The sequence below is a fragment of the Neocloeon triangulifer genome, unplaced genomic scaffold (assembly GCF_031216515.1).
Source record: "Neocloeon triangulifer isolate White Clay Creek 2 clone unplaced genomic scaffold, ASM3121651v1 ptg000008l, whole genome shotgun sequence".
Classification (NCBI taxonomy): Eukaryota; Metazoa; Arthropoda; class Insecta; order Ephemeroptera; family Baetidae; genus Neocloeon; species Neocloeon triangulifer.
In genome coordinates, this window is record NW_026775550.1 from 5,673,671 (window position 1) to 5,695,662 (window position 21,992).

Consider the following 21,992-nt stretch of genomic DNA (forward strand, 5'->3'; position numbering starts at 1 on the left):
AAGTGAACATGCTGAATATATGCCATATTGCCGTGTTCTTGCTTAATTCTATTTTGAAGACTTTCGATGAAACCTATAAAGATAGGCTTGTGCTGTTGTGCTTATTGGATTATGGTGAATTGGAGATTCTCAGGGCAGGCCAGATTATAGTTAGTATTTGTGGCTCAAAAGCAGATGATTTGGGCAATGTCAGCGATGTCTACTCGTTTGCTCGGCGCGTCCTGTTTGAGAAATTCGACGTACTGCCTACGATTTTTCCATCTACCTTCCAGGAGTGCTGTAATTTGTTACGAGTTTTCTCTACTGTGAATAACAACTGTAGACGTTAATCTGTATCGTGAGCAGTGTGATTTATGTGTGCCAATACCAACAAAGCTGCAGTACGGCGAGTATTGAGAGCAGAGGCAAATTTCTTGTTTGTTTCAGTTCAATGATGTATGAGTTTCAGTGAGTTGTTTACTAGTATACTGTAAGTCTATTTCTCCGTAATGTAATTTTTTTTTTCACTCGGATGCTTTGACTTGTTGTGGAGAAATAAAATGAATTGAACAACTGCTATTTCTCAGCAGACTCCTTTGATTTGCATTTTTCAAATGTATAATTGCCAGTCAATTGGAGTGACAAAATCTGAGCAGGGCAGAAACTGAATCCCAACTCTATTGGATTGCTCGAAAAATGAATAGCTGATAAGCTCAAACATTTGGCATTGAAAAAAAAATTACAGTGAAACAGAGGTACAGTCGATATGTAACTTCACTTCAAAATTTGGTGTCTATGCACAAGTTTTATTCGGAGCAAGAGTTTCATAATTGTATAACTAATTTGTAAATTCTATTGATGGAGTGCGCCAGAGAATTAAAACTGTAATAATATCACACCACGATCTACAATAAAAGTGATGCAATAATAGTTTAAAGATTTTTTTTATTTGTTTTTAGATGCATACACTAAACAAAGTTGTAGCACGTTTTTTATGTTGTGTAGGGGTGGCAAGAAGTCAGTATTGCTCTACATAGAGAGCTCTCTGTCCTGCCCCCTGTGCATATAGCTAGACAAAGAAGGGGACCTTGAAGGGCACCAAGTCAGGAATGAGATTCATATTTAAACTTGTAGAATATCTTGGTAATAATTATTAATTAATCAATAGCATTAATAATAAAAAAAGAAGCTACGGTCATAAAATCATTTCTCTCAAAAATAAAATACCACATGTGACTAAATATCCTTAAAAACTACCTCTCAATCTCCAGATAGAAAATGCATCATGACAACAAAACTTTACGGATCAACCCCACTGACACCATGCCACTCAAAATAAGTAATCATAGGGTTAGCACGCAAAGTAATGTCCATAACTATTAAGCTACACAAAAATTGGCCTCATCTTTAAAAATGTCTGATATAAAAGGAGAGGAGGTGGCGTGTGGTGGCAGCGATATCTATCTTCAAGTTGCATTGATGGCAGTAGCCACACCCCACCTAAAGTCGAGGCTGCTGTTTCTTCAGTTCCCATGGGAAACCGTTCATTTTTGCTCCTTGCTCTCTGCATCGTCATTCTTCTCATTCTCCTCCTGAAAAACAAAATAAAGTAGTGTAATATGTAGTAATAATGAACTTGTAAAGAAGGTGAAAGCATAGTTGTTGGAAAACCAGTTCTTTGATATCGGCAAAGTTATCACTCTAAGTAATTAGTATTATTTCTCAAGTGCCTTAAGAAACAACAATTTTGTACCGAGTAGCACCCTTCAAAGGAGTGTATTGTGCTTCAGTAGTTTGCTTCTCTATAAACCGCAACCAAATTTTTCATGCATTTATAGCTTTGATTGTATACTTTTGCTATGATTTAATTTAATGTAAGATACTTCAAATGTACCGTATAAATGGATAATAAATATTGTAAAAATCTCACACCTTGTCCTTTACATCTTCAATCTCCTGTTTCTCTTTGTTATCCTTCTCCTTCTCTTCCTTCTTTTCCTCCACAGCCTCTTCTTGTTTGGGCTTTTCTTCCACTTTAGGAGGCTTCGGGAGATGGGAGTTCAGATCTAGGTTTGCACACATTTCGTCCCAGTCAGGGAAGCACCTTTCCTTCACTCGGTTGACCAAACCAACCAGATTAGGGCACGACTCGCCCATGAAGTCACGGAGTGGGTACTCAACCTCCTTGTCCATGAAGTAAATTTGCGCCAGGTTAGCAAAAGTAACCACATCGAGCTGAAAATTATCCACAACACAATATATGAATGCATCCATTTGAGAGAAGTCAGCTTAGAAAAGAATGCATTAATTTTAAATTGAAAAAGAACAAAGCCGTTAACCAAAGCAACAGCAGCAGTATGGAATGAGGTACTTTTTAATGTTGATTTAGCAAAATCTTTGCGAGAGGTCCAAGAATTCAATATGATTTAACCTTTTCTTTAATTGCAAATTTTTAACAATTTGGACAAGAGCAAAGCAATTCTCAATACTGGAGAAGTAACTCGGCACTCGACTCATTTAGACCACTATTTGTGAAGTTTGGAGTTCTTACTGTCTATTCATTATACATATTATAATTTGCGTAAATTTCCTGAGAAGTTCAAGATTAATCGTGACGTCCCAGGTCTTGTAGTACGAACTACGGCATATGTTGAAACAAATTCATTTGTTAGGCCAATCTCGCTGAATTGTGTGAATGAAAGTCCTGAGATAATGATAGCAAGAGTATATAATAAATTACCCAATGTATTGAAAGAAATAACTGATTGTGGCAACTTTGTTAAATGTAATGCTGAAGTGTCAATTCTATGATATGAATGAACATTGGAGATGTAATTTTGAATGCTTAAAATTAACAGAGCGAGACTCAGCTGCAGGGTTTTCGGGGGTGGTTTTCCCCTGCAGTATTTGAGGAGGGTTAGCCATATTCTTGCCAACCCCTGCCAAATTATTAATGGCGTGCAAGCTCTCTCTATCACCTGATGTTGTATAATTGATTAAGCTTAATTATTATCTCATTTTTTGACTTGAACAACGACCTAAATGACAGATTTGATCGCGAGATTAATTTCACTCGAAATACAAATTTAATGCGCCAACGATTCTGTGCTTTAATGCTAGGTTGCTGAAAAATAGGAAAAGTATGAAAAAAAGCTGAAATCGCGAGTCTGTTTTAAGAAAATCAAGCTGATATTGTGGGCATAAATAAAACTACTTGGCTTTCGCCTGATATAATGGACCACAAATTTGTGCCGCCCTCTTATGTAGTTTTTTGCAAGGGCAAGGACCAAGTCGCAAGGCGGCCCGGCCGGCGGTGTCCTGCTCGCAATTCGCCCTCATCTCCAGCCAAAGCACCATACAGACGTGGTGCGTGCAAAAGGAGCCCAAACTCTCAGCTTCGCTTTGAGAAAATTGCACGGGTGCACTCCGCGCGCAAAAAGAATTGCGTATCTCACGCTTGTAAAGCCGGGTCTTTTTTACGGAACCCCAGCGTGGCACCCGAGCACCGACTGCACAGCTAAAAAAACTGGAGAAAATCCAAAAACTTCATACACGGCAAACACCTTCCGACGGTTAAGGAGCAAAAAAAATCATGCCTGTTGAAATTCAGCTCCTGTACACAGACCTTTTATTTTTTTAAAAAGTGACGCGTGAGCGCGCATAACTACGGGGCCAAAGTTGTGGAGTGACGACAGCAATTACCCCCGTGCTCTGCAGCCGGACGCGAGAACAAAATTCGGACGCGAGGCGTTTTCTTTACCGCGTCGTCAAACCGTGGAATGACACGCCTCCCGCCTTGAAAGACTGTAAGGTGGCACAGTTTCCAGCGCTGTGCAAGGCGTATTTGTGGCAAAAACTTGATACATAGTCCCCTGACCAATGGCTCTAGCGGCCGGTGTGCTCTTCTTCGAAGGAGAGTGCGCAGTGCTTTAGCAAGTTGTTTGCAAGCGAAGAGCCATATTTCCATTCACACCTCTAACCAACATTCTTAACATGTATTTTCAGTGCTTTATATTTAATTTTTGTGATTCACTTGATGTAACATGTTGTGTATTTCATTGTATCTGACAATGAATGGAGAATAAATAAATCAATCAATCAAACATAATGACCTGTTGTTAAGGCAAATAGGAGATATATTATATGTCTAATGATATAAATTTCGATCTAATCTTATCTAACCAACAATAATAATAAAATAGGAGATTACTTACAGAAGTTGGTTCATCTCCGAAGAAAAAGGGTTTGTCAGAGAGTAACTCTGACAAAACCTTTAGATCATTCTTGCCGAACTCAAGAATTTCGTCTGGTTTGTGAACGCCAATTCCCTGTGCCTTGACCTTCTTGCTGCCTTTGCGAGCAAAGTTGATTTTGAAGAGGAAGTTGAGAATGCCCTGGGGAATCTTCGTACCCATTGCATGTTGCAAGTTCAACTTATAGCCTTTGAGCATGTTTTCTGGGTGCTTGGACCTCCACCAAATCACCACCCTGTAAGAATTTTGTTACACACATTAAAATGTAAATAATCACTTATTTAAATAGAGACTGGGCTTTTTCCTCGTTGTAAAAAGCCCGACCTCTTCATTTCCATGACAATCTCCTTGAAAGTCAATTTCTTGAAACAGATTCATTATTATTATGAAAATAAAACATCCGGAAGTGCGAATAATAATTAGTTAGAATAAGACAAGTGCGATTCATTCTGTTTTTACACCCCATGCCCAGATTTGAAGTTAGCCTATTGAGATTTTCACAGCATAATAACAACCCTAAATTTTTTTGAAAAAATTACCAAAATTTTGGGTTTTATGGGACATTTTGAAAAAATTAAAAAGCCTAATTTTCTCGGGTTCTATTGATTGTAGAAGAAAAATGCGGATATAGTTGAATTAGTCTTGACGAGCTCTACAAATTTGCTGTGAGTAAAAAGTTGTAATCAAATTTCAAGGTCATCTTTCATGACCTTAAATTTTCAAACAAATTTGAAAATGGGCAGCCATGTACACGGACGGAAAAACAACTATTTACTTGTATTAAATCTTAAAAATATATATATATATATATATATATATATATATATATATATATATATATATAAATAATTGGAAAATTAATGAGGAAATGGAATGATTGATATCACTATTTCAGGGAGGTGATTTCGAGACCATTATTTTAAGACTTGTGCTGTTAAATAAGGCTTTCGTTTTTCAAGACTGGATTATTCCAGAGATTGAACGAGTTTAATTTCTTGTATTATAATTCTCATAAGTTCCGCTAATATAATTTTTTTTTTTTTTAATATTTTTAACGCAAGAGACAGATATAACATAGTCTCTTCTGATTATTACTATCCTTCAATTGACTTATAGCGTGATACTGCAATACAATATATTCTGGGCTGACCACTCATTTGCAAATAATTCGTCGTAAATGACAATGAATTTAAACCTCTTAATCTAGATAAATATGAATGTACAAACCAGAAGAGGTGATTTTCAATCATGGAGATCATGGCATGGCTGAGCGTCTTTTGCTCGTTAGTAAGGTCCTTGTCAAGGTCTTTGTCAAACTTGGCAGCCAACTCTTTGACAATGATGGCCGAATCAGCAATTTCTTCACCATTTAGCTCGATGAACGGCAACTGTCCTTTTTTGGAGCGGAACTTGATCTTGTGGTCCACGTTCTGTAACCATGAATTTACATTTGGATTAATTCCCCTATTTTATGCCAATACCTCCCCTAGGGTGTGCCCCACCCAAACAAAACCAGTAAAAAGTTATCATTCAAGGGGCACCGGCAACAGTTTAGTTTTTGTTTGACATATTATTCCATTCAGTCTAGGCAAAATATTTTAGCATTATATTTAAAAATTTATTACAATTGATACGACTTCAAAACCGGCAAAATTGGCGCTAACGCTGATCAAAGACAAACAACGTAACGTAACCACGATGGAGCAAATGAATTCGTGGTTCAGCATATGTACCAAAATGAAAAAAGAACTATTTATGTAGACGAAGACCCGGGGTTCCAGAACATCAATTATATACATACATACAAAGAGGGCGTTTAGCCAGAGAGAGAATCCAAGAGTTCCTAATTTCTTGTTTAACATGACTGGATGCACTTAACTTAAGGAAACTTACCTCATACTTCAGACCTGCGAGACGCAGCCAGGTCTCTACCTTCAAACAATAGGGAGACAGCGAGGGTAGGAAGGGCGTCCGGCTGAACTGGTAGAGGTACACGACGTTCTCTTCAAAGTCAGGCTTGTGCACCTTCGGCGACTCCTTCACCGGCTCTTTTGTCTCCTTCACCTCTTCCTTCGTCTCTTCCTTGGTATCTTTTTCGGAGGCCTTTTCAGACTCAGCAGGGGCGGCAGGTGCCGTCTTTGTTTCCTCGCTCGTCATTGCTATTCTTCCTTCGTCTTACGACTCTGTCTGTTTGGCTCAACACTCACCTCACCTCAACTAGCCACTAACGCTAGCCTCAGAAAATGGCAGCCAAGCCAAGCCATGACGTCACCGCCCACGAAGGGTCAGGTGACCGAAACGATCCAATCACAGAGAACTGGTTGCCAATATCAGCGGATCGAAACTGCCGCCGAAATTTTAAACCGAAATTCACTAAATTGTTGCCTAAAGAGAAATGCGTAGTGGTGTGGAAGTGGAACCTTTTGAAGAATATGTTTCGATATGTTTAACAGGCAGAAGAATATATGGAACTATAAAAAAGACAAAGTCAGTTACAGAGGCCCGACACCCTTATTGACGGTATTCGATATAAAATACGTTTCCATGGAAACATATCAAACACATCGACGCTCTCGCCTGAACACCCCGCTGACACGCCCAAAGACCCATACCATTGAAACCATGGAGCCACATGGGAGCACTGCACTGCATCTTGGTTCCCTGAAAATTGCGCTTTTGGATTTTTGCGCGTCACGATATTATATCTTTGCTGCTCATGCAGGTTTACACCAAAGACCATGAATTTAAAACTTTTTTTTATGAAAATTCCGATTATAATATATCATACAAAATGAATGATAAATGAAAAATCTGTCACTTGAGAATATATTATTTATTTATTTTTTTATTCTCCATTCAGATACAATACACAGATGACAGAAATATACAATAATACACAACAACTTACATCAAGTCAAATAAAATTTAAAAAAACTGAAAATACGTGTTAAGAATGTTTATTAGAGGGGTGAATGGAGTAATGGCTCTTTGCTAGCAAACAACTTGCTAAAGCACGGCGCACTCTCCTTTGAAGAAGAGCGCACCGGCCGCTAGAGCAATGGTCAGGGGGACTATATACGAATTAAGTTTTTGCCACAGATACGCCTTGTACAGCGCTGGAAACTGTGCCGCCGTACAGTCTTTCAAGGCGGGTGGCTGTCATTCCACGGTTTGACGACGCGGTATGAAAACGCCTCGCGTCCGAATTATGCATATTAATTATTATTAATAGATTTAAATTTGAAATTAATTATATATAATAATTTAAATTTTAATGTCCGAGGCTTGAAAACCATTGATTTATTAGGAGGGGATATCGCTTTTGGTATAGAGGAGGGCTTTCAGACCGTCTACAAAGGAAAGTCAGTGATAGCCACCCCAAGAAATTGACGATCGCTGATGTGTGGAATGTGGATCATTGAATTTAACACCTAAAAAGTAATGGGGGACGCGGCTGATATCGAAAAGTACTGTTTTCAATGCTTATTTCGAGGGCTTAAATGAAGGAATTTCGAAATTGTGCTCAATTTTTAATATTAATAACAATAAATCAACCACTATAAACGACTATAAAATTTTCTTATACAATTAACAACCCACAAAACCCATCGAGGAAAAGCCGATTTTAAATTCAAATCACCATAAAATGTTTTGTTTGATTCCTCTTTAACAGTCTGGGTAGGAACATACAAATCACACTCGTCTGGAAATCATGAACATCACTTTATTTTTATTTTTGGACATAATGCAGATATTTACACAAATCTGCACGGCTCAAAAGATAAATGGAAAAAAACTGCAAGAAATTCAAACTGAGCGTAATGTGGCCTCTCGCACAACAAAGCGGCTATAGCACCACCGCCAATAGCACCATCTGAAACAGCATCTGAGATATTTTTGATTTTCGAAAACACATCTTTTTTTAAAATCAGCGATTTTAAGCCCTTGTAAAATGGGAGAATTTGATTAATATAAAAAAAGTCCTTCATAACTATTTGTCTACACCCTTAGGGCAACCTGCAACCAATATGCTCCAAATACTATTCAAATCGGTTAACCCCAACCAAATTTGGGTTATTTTTATTTATTATTATTTGTTATCCCTCTTGGGAAAGGCACCAGTAGCGGTAGCAGACAGGCTGCTAAATCGCAAGGGCCGATAACTCGGGTGCTCCCCTTTCGGAGCCGATAACACGGTGATCTTGCGACCCACTGGGCCGGGGAGAGAGGAGCATAGGATGGGTTTGTTGTTTGGAATTTGAAGGATGAGGAAGGTGAGCGGCTGCGGCCTATGAATCGAATGGGAACTATGCCGGCATTCGCCTGGAATGTCTGATGGAAACCGCAGAAAACACCAGACTGCATAGCCGAAATTGCAGGCGAAATGCCTGCAATTTCTCCCGAATCTGCTTGTCGCAGTGATTAATGCACCTCCTATGATTTCCTGAAGTCTTGTGAACAAGCCGGCCAGAATCAGAACTTTTTCAAGCCCTGACCCTAGCCAGGATAGAACCCAAGGCCTCCAGATTATCAGCCAAGCGCACTAACCACTGTGCCACACAGTCGGTTTATTGCTTTCAAATAAAAACTTTCAAATAAAATGAAATTTTATTTCGTGTACAACTTGTAGCAAGAGAAGAAATGAATTGAATACCTTTTAGGGTGTCAGCCTTTTTGGGTCTCTGGGGAACATAGATGTTTTCCTGATATTGTCCAGGCCAAGGAACAACATTACCACTCTTTCCAGACCAATTCCTCCACCTGCGTGGGGAGGACATCCATAGCGGAAGGAGTCAATATATGCAGCAATTTTGATAAGGTCTGTAAAAATTTCAAGATAGAGGGTTGACTCATTATTATTATCATTGTTTATTCTTCACAAGTAGTCATACATGAAAGCGAAAAAAAAAAAATGTGAAGAAACGGCAGCACCTCTGGCGAGCACGTCGCTAAAACGCGAAGCCTCAAGAGAGGTCCGCGCCGAGATGGGCCGAGAATTATTATTATTATTATTCTTTATTGACTTATGAGACGTCGACACGATGTAATTACTCACTGCGACGCGCCCCATTTGCAACACAGTACAAAAAGAAATGTAAACTGAAGAGGACAAAAAAATATTACATTGTATTCATATACTGGAAAAACTCTTCTCTGTCATAAAATTTGTGAACATCAGATTCAGATTAAGAATTATTTTTATTTCATTAAGTCATCAACGAATTGACAACTTTTAAAATACGTCATTCACATATTTATACAATTTACAAATCAAATTTACAACTGAAAAATTCGTGGACAAAACACTTCAAATTAGCTTCAAACAATTTATACCGCGGCTCCAAACGAATCGAAACAGGCAACTTATTGTACAAAGCAGACATGCAAGTCACAGGGTTTTGGTTTGAAATTAACAATGCCTGGGCAGGAGTATACAAATCGCTCTTAGCCCTTGTCTGATAATCATGAACTTCGCTTGTTTTTTTAAAATAATGCGGATATTTGCGGACAAATTTGCAAGTTTCATACAGATAAATGGAAAATACTGGAAGAAAATCAAACCGAACGGAAAGCGGCCTAGCAGAACTCTGTACTGCGCCAATAGCGCTCACCCGCGAGAGCTCGCACGACTTTTTTCTGCGCCAAAGATACCTCGGCCATCGCTCGATTGGATCCTCCCCAAATCACAATACCGTAACTAATCGTCGCATTGAGTAATTCCATCGTGGCGACGTCTCATAAATCAATAAAGAAAAAAAAATAATCACAGAATGACAGTATGCAAAATAAACCATTTTCAAGTACCTTTCATCAACTGTTTTTAACAAATTATTCATTAAGAAAACAGCACTATTTAATTTGCCCACAATGTAATCAGCATGCTCTGACCATTTTAAATCGTGCGAAACATACAAGCCGAGAAATTTAGTCAAGTCTGATTTGGTTAAATTCACACCGTTTAACGTCAAATTAAAATTGTCACAATCTGAAACAGCATGCCGAAGCTGGAAATGCAGTACTACTGTTTTAGACTGATTTAGAGTTAGCATTAGATCATTATTATTGCTATTGCTATTTATTGACTTATGAGGCGTCACCATGATGTATATCTAGTATATTCCAGACTATGATTTTTGGGTTGGCACTACTGCATATATACTGGCTGGTTGCTACCGGTTTATTTAGGCGGTTTTTCTTATCACTATTGGTTGATAGTGGCGTTTTTCCTACAGCTGATTGCCTGCCACCTTACATTTTTATTGTTAAGTTACAGTGCGTTTTTGTGTTTTTTCTCCCTCGAAATGTGTTTTAATTGTGTATCCGTGCGTTTATTGTGTTTTTCTTGTGTTTCATAGTAAAGTATTCGCAATTATTTTCGTATGTATCCAAATGTTTGGTTAATTATGGTGTTCGTGGGTGTGTTTCTTTCAGCTGCTTGGCTTCATTTAGTTCACTTTTAATGCTCGTGATACTGTGTTTTTGTGCTGCATCAAGGAGTGTTTCAATGTGAATTGGTGTCTTTAAAGCGTTTTTTTTTTGCTGGTGATCGAGAGATGCATTATTACGTTTTAGTGTTTTTTTTTTCTTTCATTTCATTTTGCATTGGTTTGTGTGTGTTTGTTTTTGGTTAAATTTATAATTGATCGCTGTGTATTCTTAATAGTCTTCAATATCCTTTGTGTCTGTGCTGTTTTATTGTATCGATGCCTTTTTTGCGTTTTTTATGTTGGTGAGTAGCATGCTACGTTTTGATTTTTTTAAATTTCACTGACGGTGGTTGGTTTTTTTTATTTTTTTTTTTATTCCATCTTATCTATATATTTAATTTAATTATTTGTGATCGCTGTAGATATTTTAGCATTAATAATTGTCATTTAAATGCGTTTTGTATTGATTTTTTTTTCTGGTGGTGAGTGGTGCATTTTTTTTTTTTACTTTTTTCTTGGTGTTTTTATGCATTGCATGGACGGATTGTGTTCTTTTTTAGAAATCGTTTGCAATTAAGTGGTTCCCATATTTACTATTACCGTATTTTTTGCGTAGTTAAGTTGTCTTTTTAAATTTGTATAAATGCGTTATTTGTTTTTTTTTTTAGTTTTTCAGGACGCCCCTAATGTATGTATATTTATGTACTTCTCGTGGAAATTAAGTCTTTATTCTTTATTTATCGTATTTTTCCCGCGGCCAATATTTTTTATGTAGTGCGCTCTGTACGCTTTTTCGTTGTTTAAAAATTGCGATCTTTATTAAACTTTTTTATGTTGTTGTTGTTTTTTTTTTTTTTTTGCTGCTAGTTGTCTTTATTTATCGATTTTTGTGTTTGGTAAATGTCTTTTTTATGTAGTGTTATTGCTTTTAGTTAGTTAAGTTTGGTCATATTTATTTAACTTTTCGGTATATTCCAGACTATGATTTTTGGGTTGGCACTACTGCATATGTACTGGCTGGTTTCTACCGGTTATTACCGGTTTATTTAGGTGGTTTTTCTTATCACTGTTGGTTGATAGTGGGCGTTTTCCCTACAGCTGATTGTCTACTTCCTTTCACTTTTATTGTCAAGTTTTTTTTTGTGTTTTATGCTCCCTCAAGATGTGTTTTAATTGTGTCTCGGTGCGTTTTTCGTGTTTTTCTTGTGATTAATAGTAATGTGTTCGCTTTATATTGGTATATATCCAAATATTTGGTTAAATATGGTGTTCATGGGTGTGTTTCTTACAGCTGCTTGGCTTCATTTAGTTCACTTTTAGTGCTCGTGTTACTGTGTTTTTTTGCTGCATCAAGGAGTGTTTTATTGTGTATTGGTGCCTTTTTAGCGTTTTTTCTGCTGGCTCGGAACGCGCGCCGTTGAACCGCACAAATTGGGTACGCCCGACCAGAAAATTTTTCAGCCACTTCAGCGACTGCCCTCGGACGCCGTAATGCTCCAGTTTTGATAGCAATCGCTCATGGGGCACCCTGTCGAAGGCTTTGCTCCAGTCTAAAAACTGCATGGACGTGGGCACCGCTTTTGGCGTCGAGAGCAAAGGCCCACGATTCCAGCGTTCCGAGCAGCATAGTGGTGCAGGAGCGGCGCGCGCGGAAGCCGTGGTGCGAGTTTGGGATGACGTTGGAGCTCTCAAAGTGGTTTGTCAGTTTGTCACGCACGAATTTTTCCAGCTGCTTTCCGACAAGTGATGTTATGCTAATTGGCCGGTAATTTTTGAAGTCTTTTTTATCGCCATCCTTTGGAATGGGTGTCACGGAGGCGGACTTCCAGTCAGTTGGTAGCTCACCTGAGCTAAGGGAGAGGTTGTATATGTGCGTGAGACTAGGGCCAAGGGCGCGGGCACAATTTTTTAGCAAAATCGCCGGCAGGCCGTCTGGGCCGGTGGCCGAGTTTATTTTTAGAGCTTTTTAGAGCAGCCGGTGTGCTTTTCTTCGAAGGAGAGTGCGCCGTGCTTTAGCAAGTCGTTTGCTAGCGAAGAGCCATTTCTCCATTCACCCCTCTAATCAACATTCTTAACATGTATTTTCAGTTTTTTAAATTTTATTTGACTTGATGTAAGATATGTTGTGTATTGTATATTTCATTGTATCTGAATGGAGAATAAATAAATAAATGAAGTCGGATGAGCACTTCCTGCTCGCTGATTGACAGCTCATCAATGTCGTTATGGGCAGAACTATGGCTGGAATGGAATTTGGAGCGCGCCGCATGAAGAGAAAGATGGTCAGCCCGGCCGGCGAAAAATTCTTTTTAAACGTTGCACTGAATTGAGCTGCCACCTCTTTTGCGGATGTGAAAATTCTGCCACCGGCAACGAAAGTGGTTGCATTAAGAGGCACTTTAGTTTTTGATTTGATGAAGCGCCAAAAAACTTTGGAACCCTCGCGCCCCCGCCCGAGAGACCAAAACCACCTGTCCTTTGCCAGACGAACTGCACCCTGTGTTGATTTCCGCGCCGCCAGGAATGCATTGCGCGAGTCGGGAGTTTTAACTCGCAACCACTTTGAAAACAATTCGTCTTTTATAGCCAGCAGCTTTTTCAAGTCCTTTGTTAGCCACGGAACAAGATTTTTCTTTGCCCTAGAACGCTTTTTGGGAACACACTCCTCGACGCACGGATAAACACTTAACTTGAATTTTTCCCACGCTTCGTTAACATTATTTTCCCGGGTGACTACGTTAAGTTTTTTCTTCATATTCTCATTCAGTTCATCCCAGGCGGCTCTCGCATAGTTGGGCCGCGAATTTGGGGCTTCAATTGGGCGGCGGGAGTCCACTGAGAGGGACACATGCAGGGCGTCGTGATCTGACACGCCGGCAACAACATCGGCCGCCAGCACTAAGCTCGGAGCATCACAAAGGAATAAGTCAATTGCTTTCGAGCTTGTGTCGGTTGTTCTTGTTGGGTCTTTAATCAAAATAATTGCCGGAAATTTATCTGGCCCAGTCGCGGCATTCGCAGTAGATTGTGGACTTGAAGCAAAGCCTTGTAAAGCCTTGAACGAAAAACTGCTGTGGCTAATAAAAAAAATGATTGATTTTGCCAGTAAAAACCGCTTAAGATTGAACGAAAAGAAAACTCAGTTGCTGCAAATAAATACTGCTCAAACTAGTAAATTGGAACCGCCTGTAATCAGAATTAACGACGCCGAAATAGAAGTGGTAAATCAAGCAAAAAATACTTGGTGTAATGCTCTCTGATACAATGAACTGGAGCACCCAATGCGATCAGGTTGTAGCGAAACTGAGAAGTACCACGTACCTTTTTGTTAAATTAAGGCAGCGCATTCAAACTAAATTGCTAAGAGATGTATATTTCGCCCATGTTCAAAGTCACTTACTATACTCAATTGTAATTTGGGGTGGGTCGCCTATGTTGGAAAAGGTTTTCATTGCTCAAAAGAGAGTTATCCGTGCGATGGCAGGTAAAAGATACTGGAAGGCATTGACACCTGTCGAGTCTTGCCGACCACTTTTTGAAGAATATCAGATCCTGCAAGCCTTCTCTGTGTACGCCGTTGAATGTGTTAAATTTTACAAAACGTATCCTGAATTGTTCCTCAAAAATTCTGAAAGCAAGGTGCACCAGAATCGCAGTACTCTGAAGTGGACTGAGCATTCAGATTATGTGGTTGGATAATTAAATAGTGCAGTTTTTTTATAAACAATTTGATGCGTTCTGTTGATGTGAAATATTTGAAAATGGTTTACTTCGCTTATTGTCAGTCTATTATGAGTTACGGCATTGTAATTTGGGGAGGGTCGAATCATGCGATGGACGAGGTTTTTCTGGCGCAGAAAAAAGTGGTGAGAGCTCTTGCGGGTGAGCGCTATTGGCGCAGTGCGGGGGCCGCTTTGTTCTGCGCGGCCGCTTTCGCTAGATTCGACTTTCTGCCTGTGTTTTCAATTTACCTCTTCGAATCGTGTAAATTTGTTCGTAAATATCCGCACTATTTTCAAAAAAACAAGTGAAGTTCATAATTATCAGACAGGGCAAAAAGGGATTTGTATGTTCCTGCTCAGACTTTGTTAATTTCTAAGCAGAACCCTTTGAATGGTTCATGGTTCAGCTGCTTTGTATAACAAATTGGCTGTTTTGATTCGCTTAGAGCCTCGATACAAGATTTTTGAAAGTAGTTTGAGGCGATTTGTTCATTCACATAAATTTTATAGCAAAGAAGAGTTTTTTTAACTAATTGATACATTGTAATATTTTTGTTGTTTTCTACTCTCTATTTTCTACTTGTTTTGTACTATGTTGCAAATGGGGCGCGTCGCAATGAGTAATTACATCGTGGTGACGCCTCATACGTCAATAAAGATCAATAATAATAATAATATGATCCCTAGAATTTTCAATCATCTTCTCGATAGAATCAAAAACATTGATTGTTATCAAGTGTTTAAGAAGGAATTGGAATTAATATTCTACGACAAAATGTTCTATGACGTGCAAGAATATTTTTTGTGTAAAATTGTGTGAACTGTATTTTAAATGTATTTAAAATTTAGTAAGCTGTTAATATTGAGATATAGCTGTATTACAGTGACCTATTCCAAAGATTATTTCTGTACATATGTTGCTCTATACGGAATAAATATTATCTGAATCTGAATCATTAAATCCAACCAAACAAAAAAATTAAAATCTGACCTTCCCCAACCCCAACCTAATCCAAATCTTTTCTTCATCTTTTTCTCTTTTTTAGTTAACAGCTTTGTCTGTCATCATCGCGTAAAGGGCCAAAATGTTGAACGAAGATAAGTAAATCTTAAACTAATGCGTATTTTATGGAACTCACCTATGTTATGGTGTTTTGCTCGCTCAGTCAACATGTCTGGATCATGGATACGCTGCGCTCCAGAAAGAATTTCCTCACCACGCATGAACATATCATATGAGTTGCTCCATTTCTGTAGGAAAAATGGGTTTTACAATTATAACATGGTTTAGTTATTATTATTGTTGTTTTTTCTTCACAAATCAAGTCACATGGGGAAAAAATTTGAGTTAAATTTGCAAGTGTGTAATCTGCTCTGCTCAAAATACGCGTTAAGTTCAGAAAGGGATCGTCCGGTGGCGTGGAAACTTGATAACCAAACATAGAAGCAAGAGGGGCAAGAGGGGAAAATTCTGCGTGCAGCTTTTGCGAGCCCAGCGGCCGGAGAACTCCGTCCCGCCGAGGGATAGAGCCGGCCCAACGCGTCTAAAGAGTTGAGCCAGAGTCTCCGGACCATCCAGAAAAACGTGTCCTCAAGTTCAAGTTTATTTAGTTTTGGTTTAAGCTAAAATATACATTTTACAGTATAGGCTACTACCGCCCTATTAGTGTTACATCGCTAGTCGGAAAAGCACTCGAGAGAATTGTTCGGGACCAAATTTGCGAATTTTTTGAAAAAGAAAACCTAATTCCGGCCACTCAGCATGGCTTTCGCTCCAAACGCAGCTGCGTAACACTTCTCACGGGAACCATTGACAACTGGACGGCGGCGCTCGATGAGAAAAGCGGCTCGCACTTGCACGCTGTTTTCCTGGACTGGAGCAAAGCGTTCGACCGAGTCCCGCACGCGCGCCTGCTCTCGAAACTGGACCACTACGGGATTAAAGGGCGCCTCCTGTCGTGGCTCAAAAGTTTCCTAGTCGGTCGCTCCCAATTTGTTACGTTCAACGGAGGCAAATCCGAACCCTGTGAAGTTTCCTCTGGTGTTATCCAGGGTAGCGTTTTGGGGCCCCTTTTGTTCAACATTTTTGTGGCCGACCTCCCCGAGTGCGTGGCAAACAGCCAAATCGTCCAGTACGCCGACGACGCAACAATTTACAAAAGAATCACCTGCCAAGAAGACGCCGACCAATTGCAAGATGATTTGTGTAATGTGGACATTTGGTGTGCAAACAACGGGATGAGTTTAAATGCGAAAAAGTGTAAAGTGATCGACATTTCTCACGCGCGCGTCCCCCTGTATTTTATGTACACCCTTGGCGAAACCGTCCTCGAGTACGTCAACCAGCAAAAATTGCTCGGCGTCAATTTTTCCAGCGACCTTCGGTGGCAGGTCCACACAGATATCGTTCGGGCAAAGGCGGCGCAAACCCTCGGCTTCGTGGCCCGCAACCTGCGCGGCTGCACCCCCCGAGTTAAAAGAATCGCGTACCTCTCTCTCGTAAAGCCAGGAATGACCTACGGACTCCCTGCATGGCACCCGACGACGCAGGTTAACTTTAAAAAGCTCGATAGAGTGCAGAAACGGGCGCTGCACTTTATTCACGGCCGCACCCTTCCGCCGGCAAACGAGCAGAGAGTTATGCCCCTCGACATGCACCTCAGGTACACCGACCTTCTCTTTTTTAAAAAGTGCCTGAGCGGCGAGACTGATTTTGACGCGCGCGCCCGAATCATCGAGGGCCGAGTGCTGCGAGGCGACAATAGTCAGCATCCCCGCCTCCAGCCACCCCCGGTCCGAAGTGTGTTCGGCCAGCGCGCTTTTTCCTTCAGGGTCGTCAAGCCCTGGAATGACCTGCCACCGACCCTCAAAAACTGCCCAACCAGCAATTTTCCCTCCCTTTGCAAGCAGCATTTGTGGCAGCAATTTTAAAGTGTCGTGATTGTTCTTTTTTTTTCGATAGTGTGGGTTCACGCGGTGGCCGATCTCTTTTTGATGTCGGGCGTTTTAGCAGACCTCTGCTAGTTGTGATACCCTTTCTGCTCATTTTTTCAATTTAATTTTTTTTCATGTATGACTTGAGTAGAATAAACAACAATAGATAAACAACAATAGGCTTTTGCAAAACAAGTCAGAAACAGAGATTAATGCTAATTGTTTAGAGCGAAGAATTCGCCCATGTCGTAGAACTGATTTTCTAACACATAGTATTTCACCATTTTAACAAGCTCATCATCATTATTACAACATTTAATATATTTTGGTAATGCATTAAATATTCTTGGTATCATAGCAGCAGGACTTTCCTTACATATTTCTAATCTACATGAGACTTCAACAAGATCTTCTCGACTCACATTATTCTGGTTATTTCGTGTAACTCTCCTATTATCCTATTATATTACCAGGATCACTGTACTTTTTGAACATTTGGCGATTGTTATTATTATTGATCTTTATTGACGTATGAGGCGTCACCACGATGTAATTACTCATTGCGACGCGCCCCATTTCTCACTAGGAACTTAATACACTCAAGAATATACAAAGAGTATACCGTGAGGATTTCGTATTTTCTAAAGAGTGGCCTACAGGATTCTAGAGCTTTATACCATTTACCGTGGTAAAGTCCAGCAAGAGCGCGCAAAATTCTCTTCTGGGCTACAAACACTTCTGACATTTGACTGGAGCCACCCCAGATAATTATAGCGTACAGGATATGGCTCTGAACGTGGGCGAAGTAGACCATTTTCAAGACATTATCAGATACTTTATCCTTCAGTTTTGTGAATTGATAAGTTACAGATATCAGTTTACATACAACATTTTTACAGTGCTCCACCCAATTCATAGTATCAGTAATATGTACGCCAAGGAGTTTACCAGACTTAACAATTTGAACTATTTCTTCATTTATATTAACTAACGGTGCTACAATTCTTCTAGTTTGATGAGTACGGACTTGAAGTATTAGTAGTTTTATCACAATTTATTTTAAGATTATTTCTTTGGGCAAAGTTTAGAAAGTCATTATTTTTCATTACGGTTCGATTATTAACTTCTTCAAAATTGTTGCCTCTTACTATGGCAGTAGAATCATCAGCAAAAATTACAAGTAAAGCAGCTACTATACTAAGTGGCATATCATTAATATAGGTTTAAAAGCTAGTAGGGCCAAGGATCGTGCCTTGCGGCACTCCCATATCACTCGAGATTACATCAGATTTTATCACAGTTACAAAATTATCACATCCGACATTTTGCAGTTGCACATATTGCTTACCATTTGTTAGGAAACTATGTAGCCACTGTCTAGTCCATATTTTTTTAATTTATTAATTAACAGTGGAGGGTATAGAGTTCCAAAGGCGTTACTAAAGTCGTACAAAATTACATTAACTTTTTCCTTTACCTCAAGAGCATCATAAAAATTTGTAACGTAATTATATTGGACTGTGACAGTACTCTAATTTTTACAGAAACCATGCTGTTCTGGTGTAATAATATTGGGGGAGATTCAATAGACTTAGCTCTCCCGTGATAAAAGATATCCCGGGATAGATCCAAAGGGATAAAATTTAGACCACTGTCTCGGGTTAAATATTTTTAGTCCCGCCTTCAATTTTTCTCCCCAAGTCAATGGGGGATAACTTCCCTTAGCCCCCTCTACGGGATAAATATTTAACCCGCGCTAAAATCAAATCAGCTGGTAATTAAAAGGTCGTCAACATGCTCGCGAACTTTTTAGATTTTGGCCAATTGCAATGAACAAAAATCTTTTTCAAATCAGAATTTTGTGAGGATCACGGAAATGAGGGCAAAATTGAAATCTAAAGCTAACACAAAAATCTGTATCTAACTTAATTTAAAATTGCTTATTTATTTTGCTCAGAAATTTCTAAAGACCTCTTCATCAAAGCGAAATTATACAAGGATTTTTTTCTTTTGAAATTTTGTGCACGTTAAATTTTTCGACCCAAAATAATTAAAATTCTGAAGCTTATTTTTTTATTTGTAGATAAATTAAATTTGCTAATTAATTTTTAATTACAATTAACATATAAAAAAAGGAAAAAATTCCTACAAAACGACTACAAACGACTCCAAGTTGAATACAAATTCACTACAAAACGACTACAAACGACTCCAAGATGACTACAAACGACTCCAAGTTGACTACAAATTCACTACAAAACGACTACAAACGACACCAAGATGACTACAAATTCACTACAAAACGACTGCAAACGACTTCAAGATGACTACAAATTCACTACAAAACGACTACAAACGACTCCAAGTTGACTACAAATTCACTACAAAACGACTACAAACGACACCAAGATGACTACAAATTCACTACAAAACGACTGCAAACGACTCCAAGTTGACTACAAATTCACTACAAACCGACTGCAAACGACTCCAAGTTGACTACAAATTCACTACAAAACGACTACAAACGACTCCAATAAGCCGTCAACTATTTCAACTGTTGAACCAGGTGACCTTGCTGTCAATTTTTAAACAAAAAGGTCAGCCGCTAGAAATAAATAATAAATAAAATAAAATCAAACATTTTCTTCACATTGGCTGAGCGTTCATTGTAGTTGCACTTTTGAAAGCCGGCAGCCATAGCCAGCCACTGGTTCAATTAATACTTGATTAGATAGCAATAAGAAAAAGATTTATTTGCCCAAATTAACTTTGACAAAAAGGTATTTAAATATTTGGGAAACACTTAAGATGAAAGAAAAGCAAATTTTTTTTCTTTCTTTTTCACATTCACTAATTTTTTTCCTTTTTTATTTGTTAAGTGTAATTAAAAAAATACCTAATTTAATTTATCTACAAATAAAAAATATAAGCTTGAGAATTTTAATTTTTCAGAGTTGAGAAATTTTACGTGCAAAAAATTTCAAAAGAAAAAATCCTTGCATAATTTCGCTTTGATGAAGAGGTCTTTAGAAATTTCTCAGCAAAATAAATTAGCAATTTTAAATTAAGTTAGATACAGATATTTGTGTTAGCTTTGGATTTCAATTTTGCCCTCATTTCCATGAACCTCACAAAATTCTGATTTGAAAAAAGTTTTTTGTTCATTGCAATTGGCCAAAATCTAAAAAGTTTGCGAGCATGTTGACGACCTTTTAATTACCAGCTGATTTGATTTTAGCGCGGGTTAAATATTTATCCCGTAGAGGGGGCTAAGAAAAGATATCCTCCAATGACTTGGGGTGAAAAAATTGAAGGCGGGACAAAAAATATTTAACCCGGGACAGTGGTCTAAATTTTATCCCTTTGGATCTATCCCGGGATATCTTTTATCCCGGGAGAGCTAAGTCTATTGAATCTCCCCCATTATTACTACTCAGGTGATAATCAAGTCGACTTAAATATGCTTTTTCAAAAACTTTTGAATGAAACTGAGGGTGTAAAAGCAATAGGTCTATAATTGGCAGGGTTCTCTCTCTCTCTCTCCCTTTTTCTTAAACATAGGAATAATTTTTGACAACTTCATATTTTCAGGAAATTTACCTTCTACGAATGATTGATTTACAATGAAAGTTAGGGGCTGAGTGATATATAGGGATATTTTTTTTAGCACATTTACTGAAATTCCATCCCATCCAGATGAGTTTTTAGAGGTAAGGTTTTGGATTATACTGAAAGTTTCATAGTCGGAAAAAGGTTGAAGGCAGAAGTCAAGGAAAAGTGGTTCAGTTTCACAATTAATTTCAGGCTGGTGAACTGGTACATTTTCAACAAACCTTTGATGAAGGTGATTTGCAATATTTAACTGGATATACTCTTTATTATTTGCAATATTTAATTCTGTAATTGATTCTAGACATTTGTTTACACCACTTGATTCATTTATTATTCGCCAAGCAGCACTTGATTTATTATTAGATTTCTTGATTTTATCATCATTAAGTTGCATTAAGTTACCAACTCGCCGTTTCATAATTTTTATTTTGTTTTTAAGTGCTGATTTCTGATCCGGATTAGTAATAATTTTACATTTCTGTGATAATTCAAACAACTCATTTTTTAACTTTTGAGTTTGTGCCGATAAATTAATTTTACCTATTTGATTAGATCTCATTATGATCTTCTTCATAGGAAAAGAAGCTTCAAAATAATAAATCAATATACTCATAAAAAGCTCGCTCTGTTTGTTGACATTACTTTCAGAGTAAACTGCACTCCAGTTTTCATTTTCCAAATAATGAAAGAATTTTTGCCAGTTCAAGTCTCGAAAATCTCTTTTGAGGGAGAAAATATCCTTAGCTTTTTCTATTGGAATTTCCATATCTAAATATACTGCATTATGATCAGAAAATGGGGCTGGGAGGGTTAAACAACCAGTCACGCAGAGGATATTTGTATATATATATGATCAATAAGTGAACCCGAGTTAGAATCCTGTCTCGTATTTTGTCCATTATTTACTAGACTAAGAGAAAATGAATCACTGATTGCTTTCAAACTTACAGCATGCGGATTTTCGTTGTTCAGATTAATATTGAGGTCCCCAGCGATTATTAAATTACCTTGAAATCTACTTTGCCCTAGGAGAGTTTCAAATTGTTCTAAAAATTTCGGAA

The 21,992-nt window shown here is 38.4% G+C and overlaps 2 protein-coding genes across 8 annotated transcripts in view; both read right to left on the reverse strand.

Moving 5' to 3' along the window:
* Positions 1-904: 904 nt before the first annotated feature.
* LOC132194703 (failed axon connections) lies at positions 905-6,474 on the reverse strand. Its single transcript, XM_059616156.1, has 5 exons — positions 6,126-6,474; positions 5,460-5,662; positions 4,194-4,467; positions 1,912-2,214; positions 905-1,571 (listed from the first exon to the last, which is right to left on the reverse strand). Exons 1-5 carry the CDS (start codon positions 6,387-6,389, stop codon positions 1,524-1,526), a joined length of 1,092 nt encoding a protein of 363 aa, XP_059472139.1. The 5' UTR covers positions 6,390-6,474; the 3' UTR covers positions 905-1,523.
* Positions 6,475-7,939: 1,465 nt separating this feature from the next.
* LOC132194701 (aspartate--tRNA ligase, cytoplasmic) overlaps positions 7,940-21,992 on the reverse strand; it is a 36,277-nt gene continuing 22,224 nt past the window's right edge. For 4 of the 7 annotated variants that reach the window (XM_059616151.1, XM_059616153.1, XM_059616150.1 and 1 more), the window contains 3 exons: positions 15,522-15,633; positions 8,887-9,053; positions 7,940-8,106 (listed from right to left, as the gene is read on the reverse strand). In XM_059616151.1, the coding sequence (XP_059472134.1) occupies positions 8,890-9,053; positions 15,522-15,633 (276 nt within the window). In that variant the 3' untranslated portion in view covers positions 7,940-8,106; positions 8,887-8,889. Of the gene's footprint in view, positions 8,119-8,886; positions 9,054-15,521; positions 15,634-21,992 lie in introns of all 7 variants that reach the window. The other 3 variants (XM_059616152.1, XR_009441567.1, XR_009441568.1) reach the window with 3 other exon arrangements.

Coding starts and splice junctions, on each gene's coding strand:
- LOC132194703 (XM_059616156.1), bottom strand. CDS start 6,389: ATGACGAGCGAGGAAACAAAGACGGCACCTGCCGCCCCTGCTGAGTCT. Junction 5,663..6,125: donor TCGCAGGTCTGAAGTATGAG/GTAAGTTTCCTT, acceptor TCATGGTTACAG/AACGTGGACCACAAGATCAA. Junction 1,572..1,911: donor TTGAAGATGTAAAGGACAAG/GTGTGAGATTTT, acceptor TTTGTTTTTCAG/GAGGAGAATGAGAAGAATGA.